Source organism: Dreissena polymorpha, chromosome 16 (assembly GCF_020536995.1).
Source record: "Dreissena polymorpha isolate Duluth1 chromosome 16, UMN_Dpol_1.0, whole genome shotgun sequence".
NCBI classification, from domain to species: Eukaryota; Metazoa; Mollusca; class Bivalvia; order Myida; family Dreissenidae; genus Dreissena; species Dreissena polymorpha.
This window is the reverse complement of record NC_068370.1, coordinates 50,536,172-50,548,975: the sequence shown is the minus strand read 5'-3', so window position 1 is coordinate 50,548,975 and position 12,804 is coordinate 50,536,172. Positions and strand designations below refer to the sequence as shown.

Here is a 12,804-nt window from a genome sequence, read left to right as displayed (position 1 = left end):
GCGTTCACATCTACAACTAGAACTTACACAATGTCATTTCAGGTGTTCACATCTACAACTAGAACTTACACAATGTCATTTCAGGCATTCACATCTACAACTAGAACTTACACAATGTCATTTTAGGCATTCACATCTATAACTAGAACTTACATCATGTCATATTAGGCGTTTACATCTACAACTATAACTTACACAATGTCATAGCAGCCGTTCACATCCGCAACTAGAACGTACACAATGTCATAGCAGGCGTTCACATCTACAACTAGAACTTACAAAATGTCATAGCAGGCATTCACATCTACAACAAGAACTTACACCATGTCATATATGGCGTTCAAATATACAACTAGAACTTATACAATGTCATATCAGGCGTTCAATTCTACACCTTTCATGTGAGGCTTTTAAGCTGAGTAAGCACGGAGGAGAGGAAATGCTAGCAGCAATGACGGTCCTATTCTAGTAGATCTGTGAGGAGAAGTGGCCTAAGGACTGCACCAAGACTCTGGCCACCCCCCTACCGAAAAAGGACAACATCAAACTGTGCGAGCATTACCGCACCATCGCCTCATCGACCATCTCAGCAAAGTTATTATTCACGTTATTCTCAACCAATTGAACAGTAAGTCTTCATTAGACTAAAAATACGTTGACTAGTCGATAGTTGTTGTAATATTTTTTATTATAATAATATAGTATTTATCTAATGTAAATCCCATCATAACAACTTTTAATACATGTACATTATAACACGTCAATTGCATATGTGCATGTATACAACGTTTAAACAAGTAATGTAGCAACCATTAAATGGCCTGTTTTTAAATTAAAAAGGAATAAGGTCCTGGTATATAACATATGTATACATAAAGTTTAAGACTAGCACAGATGAACGCTGTCAATACTTCAGTCTATGTGTGTATATTTAAGTAAGGTACACAAGTAAATGGTTTACTGATATATTTTATGTAAGCGTATTCAGACTTGTATTGTCTGAACAAGAACAATAACACGAGAACTTTGTAATGATGAATCCGTATACGTTTATGGTTGGTATATTGATAGACATTTTGTTCAAATGGGAATAAAACTAATATGATTGAGTACAATGTTCTGCTTAAAATATATATATTTATACAATTATTAGATTTATGTACACATAAGCAATGGTGTGCAGAGGTCGATACAAATCCCAAACTCATCACCATCTATATTTGTGATGTTTTCTTTTGCTTGATGCTTTCATCTCAGTCCACAACCCTTGCTGTCACTCTTAGTACGGCCTAACAGCATTTGCTACTTGAAAAAATATAAATCACTGATTATTTAAACGAAGTCATGCAATCCGTGGCAAATGAACTTCAACCCCAGAAGTCGACCGACCCTCGTTGAACCTTTCCATTCTTCACGTCGGTTATCACAACTTTGATTTCCGTTCCCCCAAAGAACATCTTGACCAGGATCTTTGCCCAGAAGTCTCCTCTTGGATCGATATCTACTTTGATAAAGCCCACCAAGTGACACGTGTCATCAATATACTCTGGGTCTTTATCGGTGCTTGCATACACCTCTAGGATGGCCTGTGTTTGGACACCTGTGCTTGGGAAATACTCGTGTTCCACTGCATTCTCTTCGTCGTGTACACTGACTTCAGTACCAATTTCTATATGCTTGAAGAAACAATTGTCACACATCGCTACACCATTTAAATCAAACCTATTTTTCCCCGGATGGTGTGACTTATATTTCATCGTTCCAGCAATGCCGTAAGTGTATTCGCAAACACGCGAAGCGATTGCATAAGGATCCCTCCCAATAAGCACGGCTCCTTTTATCACGGCTAGCACTGGATCCTCCACCTTGGATATCTTGCCTGGAAAATTCTTTTCCAATCGACTGCAGAGATATGGCGACTCTGAGAACCCTCCTACTAATATAATAGTGTCAATTTTTTCAACTTTTGCTAGTATACACTTTATAGCTTCAAGTATTTTGTCTATGACAACATCAAAAAAGCATTTAACTGTTTCGGTACGCAAAATCAATTTTCCGAATTTCCACTCAACCCTTTGCGACAATGGCGACTCTTTCATAATGGAAACTACATCAATACCAGTGCTTTTATTGCACATTTCCAGTAATATTGGGTCCACTTTAATCTGACAAGTGTTGGTGCCTTCAAACAAGCGCTTCTTTAATTCAAAGTCAGCCATCATTTCCATATATGATTTGGTTTGTTTATCTTTGAATTCTGTCAACACGTCTTCTCCAAATATCTCTATAAAAAGCTCGATAAACTTTTGGTCGACATTAATACCACCAAAGTCACCACCCGACGGCTGATGCAGTTCTTTAAGGGAAGTGCCCTCATTTACTTCACAAACAGCTATATCCGTAGTACCGCCTATTTAAAAAAGACATTTTGAGTCAACTCCCACTTTGATTCGTGTAAACATTTCTGTTATTTTGTCTTGTTTTGAAATATTAAGTTTTGAAAATTATATATAAACTTTAAGGACATCTCCCTCTTAAATAAAGTCTTAGGTATAACGAGTTTTCAACAGAACAAACTGTACAGTAATCAGATCTTGTTTTGATTCATTTTATTACACATGCAATATTTAATGTTCTATAAAAAGTTAACATTATACACTTTTAGGATTCGTCAATACTTAGAGTATTTGCCACCAGATGTTCTTTACCTCCAATGTCGACAATCATGAATCTTTTGCCTGCTTGTAATTCTAAAGATGATTCGCATTTGCAACAAATCGCAGCAGCCTCGGGTTCCAGTGCCAATGATAAACGCTCATTTTGAATACCAGCCTAGCGAATAAGTTCAATAAATATTCATTATTTTCAGTATATTTAAAGAGGAAATCGATGATTATTTACCATATACAAATACTTTTTTTCTATTGTTTTGCCTTTTTTAAGAGATCGATCATAAGTAACCATATACAAGTACTTGTTTAAGATAAGCTAGCGTATATCGTGCCAACGTTTAAACATAATTACATTAAGATAAACATGTTAAAAACTTGTTTGGAAAAGTTAGGAAAATAATATTTGTTTTATTGTTATTTATAGTATTTAAACTTAAAACAAATAGTCATCGAAAAGAATATAAAATTATAATTCAATTGATGTTAACACGATCAAACCTTTTGTGCCGCAACCCGCATGAAAGTTCTAGACATTGTGCTCCAAATCGCAGGAACTGTAATAACCCAGTGTATGTCATCGTCAAAACCCGGTACGCGTGCATGAATTTCCTTCTTTATATGTTCTGCCATGTACCTCAGTGCATCAGCAAATATATCAAGGGCCAGTTTTGTTTTACCGTGGTTGTCCTTTATTTCAAAGTTTTTGCTTATTGACTGAAAAATAGTTTACTTCAAAAAGTAAAGAGTTTATGGAGCTGAAACGAACAATGGGCGGGATAATAAAGGTAAAACTATTTAAATCCATACTTTATTTGTGTTTTTTTCTGTTGTTTTCTTTTTCGCTATCGCTGCTCGTCCAGTTTGTCACATGAACACATATTTGATTTATACATTACCGATAAAAGCTGCCCTCGATGTTGTCATATTCCCAGGTATGAAAAATGTGACGAACTTTTATTTTTATCCATGAACCATTTCCCAAAAAGTGTGACATACAACAGATTAACAAGATACGACAGAGAAATAAACGACAAACTACCCTCATAAATAACACTGGAGTCAAAGCATTGGCACGGTCAAAGAAACACATTGAAGATTTAGAGTGTGTTGAATGAGATCCTATCCTCGTAGGTTGCCCAAAACGACATATCTTTCCCACCTTTTAGCCACAAATTGTCATTTTCTTTGATTCGGTTATAAAACTTGTAAACTATATGTAAACCGTTACATAACATTCGAAAAAGACCTCGAATATCCATACCGTGTTTCTGGTAAAGAGCTTCATTTTAAATTGCTCGAACAGCCTCCAAATGTAGCGTTCATCTGCAGACGATATGCTTGCGTAGTGTTCTAGAGCCTCATAACCGAATGAGTGCATCTTTCTGCGTGGGTCATAAAGTATTGCAGTCGGAACCTGAACAAAAAGATTGTTTTACAAGTCCCAGAGGAATGACAAAACAGGTCTTGGAGACACGCGAGTATTTGCACTAGACAATGTACGCAATTAAAGAACCACACAAGAAAATATAATAAAATACGTGGTTAGTTTTTGTAATGAATTAAATTAAAGTAATTGTTGCAATTATCACAAAAAGATAGTCACAACGTTTGATTCTCTAGGCAGAGTGTCTTAGTATCTATTTTACACCCATTGCTGTCTTATGGTTATACATTTTAAACGCCTGATGTAGTAAGCTTACAACCCGATCAACAAAACACATACTAAAAACGTAAGCTATTTTACCTTTGAACTAGCTCCTCCCTGGGCATTGAGAATGTATATTTTTCCCGGATTGTCTCTCATCGAAAATACACACCCGCTGAAAGTCGTTCCGAAGTCGATGGCCACCGTCACCATAGCGTTTGACTTTTTCAGGTATGCTTTCATGTCCTTTTGTAGAGATGAGTGAATATAGCATGACATCGATTTGTGAACGCCAGCATATTTCAGAAACGAATTTATGAGCAGGATTGGTGGTTTTTTTAAGAAGCGAGTATTACATCTTAAAATTAGTTAATCGTTGTCAGAATGATTTTATTTGACTTACAATGGAATTCCAATGCCTTAACATGTAAAACATACCTCAGACATGCGATTCCCACTTTCGCTAATCCATATTTTAGCATACGAGTCTTTAGTTTCACACAGCAAGTTTCCTTCACGTTCGTATCTGGCTGCTTTATTGTCAGTTGAAATACGTTTTGATTGTACAAGCGGCTCGCATCTTTTTGGACGCTGGACAACATCCGATGCTTGTGAATCAACGACATCGCTAGCCTACAGCGCATAAACAGCAATGCATACATCTTTCCATTGACAGTGAAGGGTCACAGAAAGATACAGACAGAAAAAAACATTGGGAAAAATATTAAAGACAATCGTTTGCATTCGAAAAACAACTATAACTTTTTAAAATCCTTACAAAACCATAATTGGCTCTGCCTCAAAATTCGAGATTATTCTTAATAAAAATATAAAAGTTGCTTAGAGCAGCTAATTTCTAAGTTTCTAAGTTAGTAAGGTCTCTGGGACGGTCAGAAAAAAACATACTTGTTTATCAATCATAGATGCGAAGAACGCCTTTTTGTCCGTAAGAGTCATTGAAGATCGGTCAATATCTCCCCTGTTTTCCTGTTGGACGACCTTCGGTAGCTATGGTTCGTATACAATAAACATTTCAAAACCTAAAGTACAAACTAGACAATTTTGATAATCATACGGTAATTCTTGGCGCATTTAGACTTTGCCGTTAATTTAAACATATCATATGTTACACATTAGGTTAAGATTAGACTGATGAGTCTACCGTTAACAAAATCCCCTATAAAGAATATCTTAGAAAACAAACGTTGGAAATAAAAAAACAACATCCCAACAATAGTACATATACATTTTGCGACATTGGTGTTACTTCTCTGGATAGAAGTGCAGGCCCAGCGTCTATGTTGTCTGCGTCATCTGTTTTTCTACTTTGACCAATGCCAGACTGTCTTTGATCCCCACGGAAGCTCGGTTTTTGTTTTTTAGGACGCAAGATTGCTTTCGGTTCAGTTTCGCTAACCTGTTTCAGACCAAAGACACTGTATTAATATTGTTTATTTACATCAATACTCAATCATGTTACATATTAAGGGGAATAAACGAGTATGCAAAATATGACAGGCTTATTTTTACAGAAATATTAGGATGGTATTTTCCACCGGCAAATACCGGTTCACCAAACTCATACATTTACTTAAATTCTGATACGTAAATACTTATGATATATTTCCGAAAACAATTTTACTCATAGCATACAACAGTGTGTATATTTCTGCAATTACCTGTTTTTCAATAACAGACTTGAAAAAGTTATGTTTTTCCCTCACAGAGCTTCGTGATAGATCGGGATTTCCTTCGCATCTCTCTTCCGTCTTCTTTTGCAATGCATGAAAATGAATCCATATTGAGTAAACATGTACTGGCCAAGAAAGAAAGTGAAACAGTAAATTCTTATATAACTTGGCCCATGTCGATTGTCTGACTTTAAAAGCTTTCATCATGAAACTTAAAAAATAGAAATACTGGAAAAGTGCAGTTCATAATAACCTTCACACCAAATCTGTTACTTTTTAAGCTAATGGCCGCTGTTTATTTCCATTCTTCAACTTTAAACGTCCAACACTAAATACATCATATTAAGGGGATTAATGGAAAACAACAGTTGCACTGTATAACATACTTTTGAAGCATTTCCCCTTGTTTGTTTTTAAATACATGCAGTTTTCGTACTTCCATTATTTATATAGATCTACACGCGTGCACCTACTTTGTGACGACCCGTTGGCCTTGGTCGAAATTGGGACGCCGGCCCACTGTCAATACCATCTGGGTCATAATCACTTTGTCCTTTATGTACATTGTCTATGTCTTCTTGGTGGCCGACTTTGTCTTCTGTGCCGGTACGAAGTAATGCATTGTCAGAATCCTTTTTATTGAGTCTAAAGATGTTTTCAAAAGTTTCCGGATCAATACCATCACTGTCGGATTTGTCATCATTTACCTTTGCTCCTCTTCTAAGGTTGCCATGACTATCGCTGTGTGTGTTTTCGGCATTGCTAGAAGATGTAGCCTGGAAAAAATATTGTTGCGACTTTGTTCTTGGTAATTAAATTATCACAATATTTTGAGGCAAGTAATTAAGAAAGTTTGATGTCAATGTGAAAACGTCAATTAATTATTATTAATTTGAAAACAACATGGTATGAGGTTTATTTGCACGAATCATAAAAACAAGTTTTAATATGTGAAGCTAACAATGACAATAATGTGTTCTCTTATGCAAATACATGACAATACATAACTCTATGGTATAAACAAATCAAAGCTATTAACGCTGAAATGAAGTCTTAAGTAAAAATCTGCGTCATTCGTCGCATAAGAAATGCATATTACAAAATCTTTTGAAACCTTCGTGTGTTCATCGACGTGTGCCGGATTTGTTGTTGACTCATCCAGATCAAAGATTTGCAGCTAAATAAAATAATAATCATTAAATACACATTTAAACAGTTTAAAATTCTGCACATCCGTAGGATTTATAACCTTTTGAAATAACAAACATATTTAAACGCATTTTTTTTTACAGAAGTATGAAAATTGCAGAATAATTGTAAATTTAGCTGCCACAAAAAGATGTCTCAGATATGTGCAAAATACAGCCTTGGAAATATATTATGTTCGTCTAGGCATTTAAATTATGAACAGTCAACGTAATGATCTTCACGAATTGCACTAAACTATTCTTTTTAAATAAATGCGATTTTCGGTACTGACCGACAATCTTACAAACAATATTAACAATCATTAATGGACATTTTAAATTGCCTTTTTTGTTACAAACTATATAAAAGAAACAAGTATGTATGATTATTCACAACATTAGATGCGAATGAACATTTGGCACACACTCCTCGAATAGTTAAACTTCGAATGGATTAATGGTATCCACTGCATTCATAATACCTGGAAGGATTTCTTATTTGCATTTTAAAAAGCCAAATCAGTGTAATTTTCTAATGTTTTTTTTACATGGTCATCACCAAACATAAACAATGAAAAAGGCTTTAATTCATATTACATAACAATACCGTTTGAATCGACCATGATCGCGTGATATTTAATGTCGTTATGTACATGATATAGATATGCTAACAAAACAATCATATCTATGTGCTAAGAATTCAAAACGTAGGGCATTTCTTTACTTTGCCTTTATTGGTACTAGGCCCAGAAGGTGGGTCTCTCTGATTGCTGTCGGTGTCAACACTTGTCCCTTCAGCGCCAGGAGTCAGTGGTTGACTTTTCTGATCTTGGTTACTTGTTACCGTCAGTGATTCATCCAGTATATGTACAGGTACCTTCAAAAGAGTTAAAATTGTGTATTGTACATTATTTTGGAGTTGTTTTACACCTTTCAACTTAATATATAAAAAGATGTTTCCAAGATGTTAAGATAACGCATGATGTAACATTAAATGGGCTTACCACAGATTGAAAATGTTCATACATTATTTTAATGCATATATATTGTTTTGCATGAAGGAGCGGTATGACAATAGGACAAAATCTGTGAATCAAATGTTGTCAAAATACTGTAATCTTCGCGATTTTCGAATTTAAAGTAATTATTTTATTGGAAACACGTGTTGTCAAATTCAGTAGCGTATGTGTTGGTCCCGTTTGCGGACTGCCTCCATATTTTCTACACACTGTTACGTGTAAGATGCCAATAAACATGTGAACAGAATACGCGATGTTTGGGGGTATGCTCACATAAATAATAAATTCAATATCAGATAACGGATGCAAGTACACATGGGAACCACAACCAATATTTTAAGGAGAAGGTTCAATTATAATAAATTTAATACCATATAAAAGAACGCCATTACACATGGGTGAAGTACCCAAGATTTCGGAGAGTAAGTTCAATTAAATATTAAATTTAACATCAAATATAGGATGCCAGTACACATGGGCACAGTACCCAAGATTTGGTAAGTAAGTTCAAATATATAATTAATTAAATTAACATTAAGACAGGTTGACTCAAAATTTAGACCTTTAACATACAGTGTGTTTAGTGTTTGAATTACTCGTAGTCCTGAATTGTCTTGGTTTCGGAATGGGCGGTATTTGTTCCTTTTTCTCACTCATTTTGCTACTGTCGCATTTTCAGTCACTCGGTGGAGTCCGCGTGTAAATAAATAATAAACAAATACAAGATTATTAAGATCCAATATCTCCATTGCATATTACTAATAATCTCTCTACAAGACAATAAGTGTAAATGTATAATGGTGCAAACAAACTTTTACAAGAACACGTTTTAAAACAACGAATGTTTGTAGTTGATACATAGCGTATTGATCAGAAGGGTTATTAAATAGAGAGTGAATATCCCAGGCCTATTGGGTGTTGATATTAAATTTGAACACATAAAACCAGTATAATTTAAGGTAAATACACACCAAAACAATAATGTGAAACAAAACTATATATATGATTGATTGATTGATTGATTTTTATTCAGGTTTAAAACACATAATATACCAGTTATAAATCAAATCTACATAACAATTATTACTAAAAGTATTCGTGAGATTGCTGCTGAACAAAACCTTTGGTCTAAAAACTGCCGTAAAAATAATATGAATTAAGATATGACAATAAAAAGGAACACAAAAGCGCGGCAAAATAAAAGGTCTTAAAAAAGCGTATCATCTCAGACTAGTTTTGAAGGAAACAGATCAGCAACTACCTAACACTTAAAATATGGTTAAATGTTACTCTATGGTATTTAGTATATTGCTTAAATATCACAGTTATTTCATATATTACTTAAATATCACAGTTAGACATGTATGTCACAAATATTTACTATCACATACTTTAGGATATACTGGTAATAAGATATATTATAGAAACAAGTTCACAACTTTGGGAAACTAAGTATGTAAAATGAAATAACTTGGATAATATAGTGAATATATATATAACAAAGTCTCTATAAGCCTTGTATTATTTAAACAAGAACACTGTATTTATTTTATGTCGAAGCTTTCGACCTCACGGTCTTCATCAGCGACCATTTTTTATTTCAAGATTTACATAAATGAAACATCTTGAAAAAAAATGGCCGCTGATGAAGACCGTCGGGTCGAAAGCTTCGGCATAAAATAAATACAGCGTTTTTGTTTATATTTATATAAGTAAGTCCCATCGGATCGCACGTGCAAGTCTGGCACAACACTTCACGCACATGGACTAATCCCGCTTTTCCCAGATCGCAACGCATCTACATGTTGACATAAATACCCACCCAACCACTTTAATATCTAATTTCCCAGCTGTCCAACAGTATGGAATTCATAAAGAAGCACATGAATCGTGTTTCTACCTGGCTAGCAGTATAGCTAGACATCGGATACATTTACAATACAATTTACAATTCAATTTCTAGCACATATCAAATACCGCAAAATAAAGTCAGTGTCTACATGTTTTACCTCTTACCTAGAGCTTTAAATAACAAAAAAAAACATTTCTAAATCCGCCTTTCGTTTACATATTCAATTTAAACGTTATTGATGTGTTACATGACCCAGATATATCGAAATGTTATTATTTAATGATAAGATAGCGGCAATCAGAACGAGCAAGCAAAACTCGATCAACATGGCAATATTTTATGTTCAATCAGATAATATGATGGGGCAACTTAAAGATAATTAGTTAGTCAAAAAATCAACACCTAATCAGCCAACACATATCATTTAGTTAAAATGTAAGTCTCGCTCTGCGAAAACGGGGTTTACTGCAATATGTTCCAGATTAGCCTGTTCATCCGGCTAGACTGGATTTTCGTTCGGAAGAGACTTTTTAAAATAAAAAATCCATAAAAGCGGACAGTATTATCCCTGATTAGACCGTAGGGACTGCACAGCCTGATGTGGGACGATACTTTATGCACATGAAACCCGCACTCTGGATCAGCAGACGATTTATTCCATAAGGAATAAAGGAGCCCGGAGATAGCCGAGGTATCACGATTGATGAAACCCGGTTTTCTCAGAACGAGGCTCATCTATTTTCGATTAATTGGTGTTTCCTGATTCAATAACGATTTTATTTAAAAAAAGTATCACTCATTTAATAATTCGTTTGCAAGTAGAATTGCTTTAACAGAGACACAGGAACTATCTTTAAAACGTATATAGAAAAGAGATTAATGCTCGTACTCCAAATTGAATTTAAACTGAATTTCCTATGATTATAAACAACATATAATTAGTTTATATTATGACACTATTTACAACTTGATTTATAGATCAAACATAAATTTTGTATGTTGAATGTTGGGATTATAATTTGTTGGGGTTTAGTGATATTATGTTTACTTTATATCAATTGCATCAGAAATGAAGTAAAATTTGACAATCAAATCTTATTGCATTTATGTCTTGCATAAACAATAATGTTTATTTCAATCAAGAAGGTTACAATTACCATTGTGTTAGATTGGTTGTTAGCATTAAATCTTCACATTTAATACACACTAATTCAGTTGTGTAATCCAACTCCAAGGGATGTCGAATGACATGTCAATATCAACTTGAGTTTTGTCTCGTTTAATACAGGAAGTCTGTGTAAAGCGTATGGGATGAACACATAAGTGGTTTAACAAGATCGAATGTTTTACATACCTTTAAACGCCTAACCTTTGGAGGAACTTCGTGACAGTTAAAACCTATTGACACGGTTTTAAGCAACTATAATCATAGTGACTGCAGACAACGAAACAAAAATTTAGGCTTCTGTATTTTCCGTCGGTTTTCATACGTGCAACATTCCGTTATGACAATTAATTAATGCCACAATAAACTAACGCACTTATATGTTTTTATTATTTATACAGAATAGTATTAGCTGATTTAATAATCTTCATATGTAATCTAAATCAATCGATCGAATTATGTTAATTACACTGATTAAATTGTTATCACGTGTTTATATAAAAATATTTAATCAACAATTGGTCTATATTCGACTTTGAATAGAAACCCTGTCAAATACACAGACTTAAGAATATAAACCAAAAATGAAGTCGACCATACGAGTAATAAGTATGCTTATATAAAATATTATATACCTATAGTTTGTAACACAATATATCCTTGTCAATTTGTTTTCTCTCTTCAAGGGTCAGCAGTATAGTGTGAATTAAGCGTAGTAACAACATACTTCAATATGAGATAGTTTAAACAGGAAGTAGGTAATATATAGACCCTCTTTCGATTTCGCTTATGGAATTCCGCATCCAATCGCCAGAGTTGTTGTTCTTTGCCATAATATTTATACCCCCGTTACATTGGGGCGGCTTTGGTGGCGGCGCTCATACGGCCTCCAAAGAATATGAAGAAAGCCGAGATGCGCGCTGTGCAGTCGCCAGCACTGCTTCAATAATCAAAGCGCTGAAGGCACTAAAGTTGTTCGTAATTGCATAATTTAAGACGCAACTCATTTTTCAAAATAATCGCAAGTTTGAAATTAACACAAGCCATTCAAATTTATAAAGAGTGTGTCTAAACGCACGGCTCGAGATGTGTGTGCACTTTTTTTCATCCTATTTATTTTTATAGAGATTCTTTAGACAAATTAACAACAACATGGCCCTTTTTTCGGCGTAAGCTGCATAAGCCAGCTTTTCACCCTGACTTGACCTTTGTAAGTGTCCAATAAAATTCAAATAAAATTTCCCGCGGCTAGGTACGAATGAATACACTTCATTTATTCCATTGGCTGATTTGAGTATACCACCAGAACATTGGAAACATATCCGCGTCTTTGTAACACTGTTTTACTGTATGAAACAATTTTATCTCTAACGAAAAGGCTTAATAGGTAGAACAGTTTTACACTCAATTCTCGACATCAATACAGTTTGTGCGTACACCTTTTATTTTCAGAGTATTACCAGCACAAAAGCGTTTATACTTAAAAGGCTATGTTCTCATATTTAGTACTTACTTCCATATTCCTGTCAACATGTTAACATGTAAAAGTATAAAGAGCAGTGGAAGCGAGGCC

General features: G+C 34.5%; 1 protein-coding gene across 4 annotated transcripts; it reads right to left on the bottom strand.

Annotated features, from left to right (window-relative positions):
• Positions 1–670: 670 nt before the first annotated feature.
• LOC127862178 (heat shock 70 kDa protein 12A-like) lies at positions 671–12,028 on the bottom strand. 4 transcript variants are annotated; one of them, XM_052401177.1, is made up of 14 exons: positions 11,867–12,028; positions 8,788–8,921; positions 7,920–8,072; positions 7,123–7,185; positions 6,482–6,784; positions 5,997–6,089; positions 5,564–5,734; positions 5,224–5,325; positions 4,756–4,950; positions 4,417–4,563; positions 3,934–4,086; positions 3,171–3,386; positions 2,709–2,832; positions 671–2,410 (listed from the first exon to the last, which is right to left on the bottom strand). In XM_052401177.1, exons 2-14 carry the CDS (start codon positions 8,869–8,871, stop codon positions 1,368–1,370), a joined length of 2,847 nt encoding a protein of 948 aa, XP_052257137.1. In that variant the 5' UTR covers positions 8,872–8,921; positions 11,867–12,028; the 3' UTR covers positions 671–1,367. The 4 variants fall into 4 exon arrangements, with proteins under 4 accessions (XP_052257137.1, XP_052257138.1, XP_052257139.1 ...); XM_052401178.1 differs by having other exon boundaries at positions 8,788–8,917; positions 11,867–12,024; XM_052401179.1 differs by having other exon boundaries at positions 8,788–8,913; positions 11,867–12,014.
• Positions 12,029–12,804: the final 776 nt, after the last annotated feature.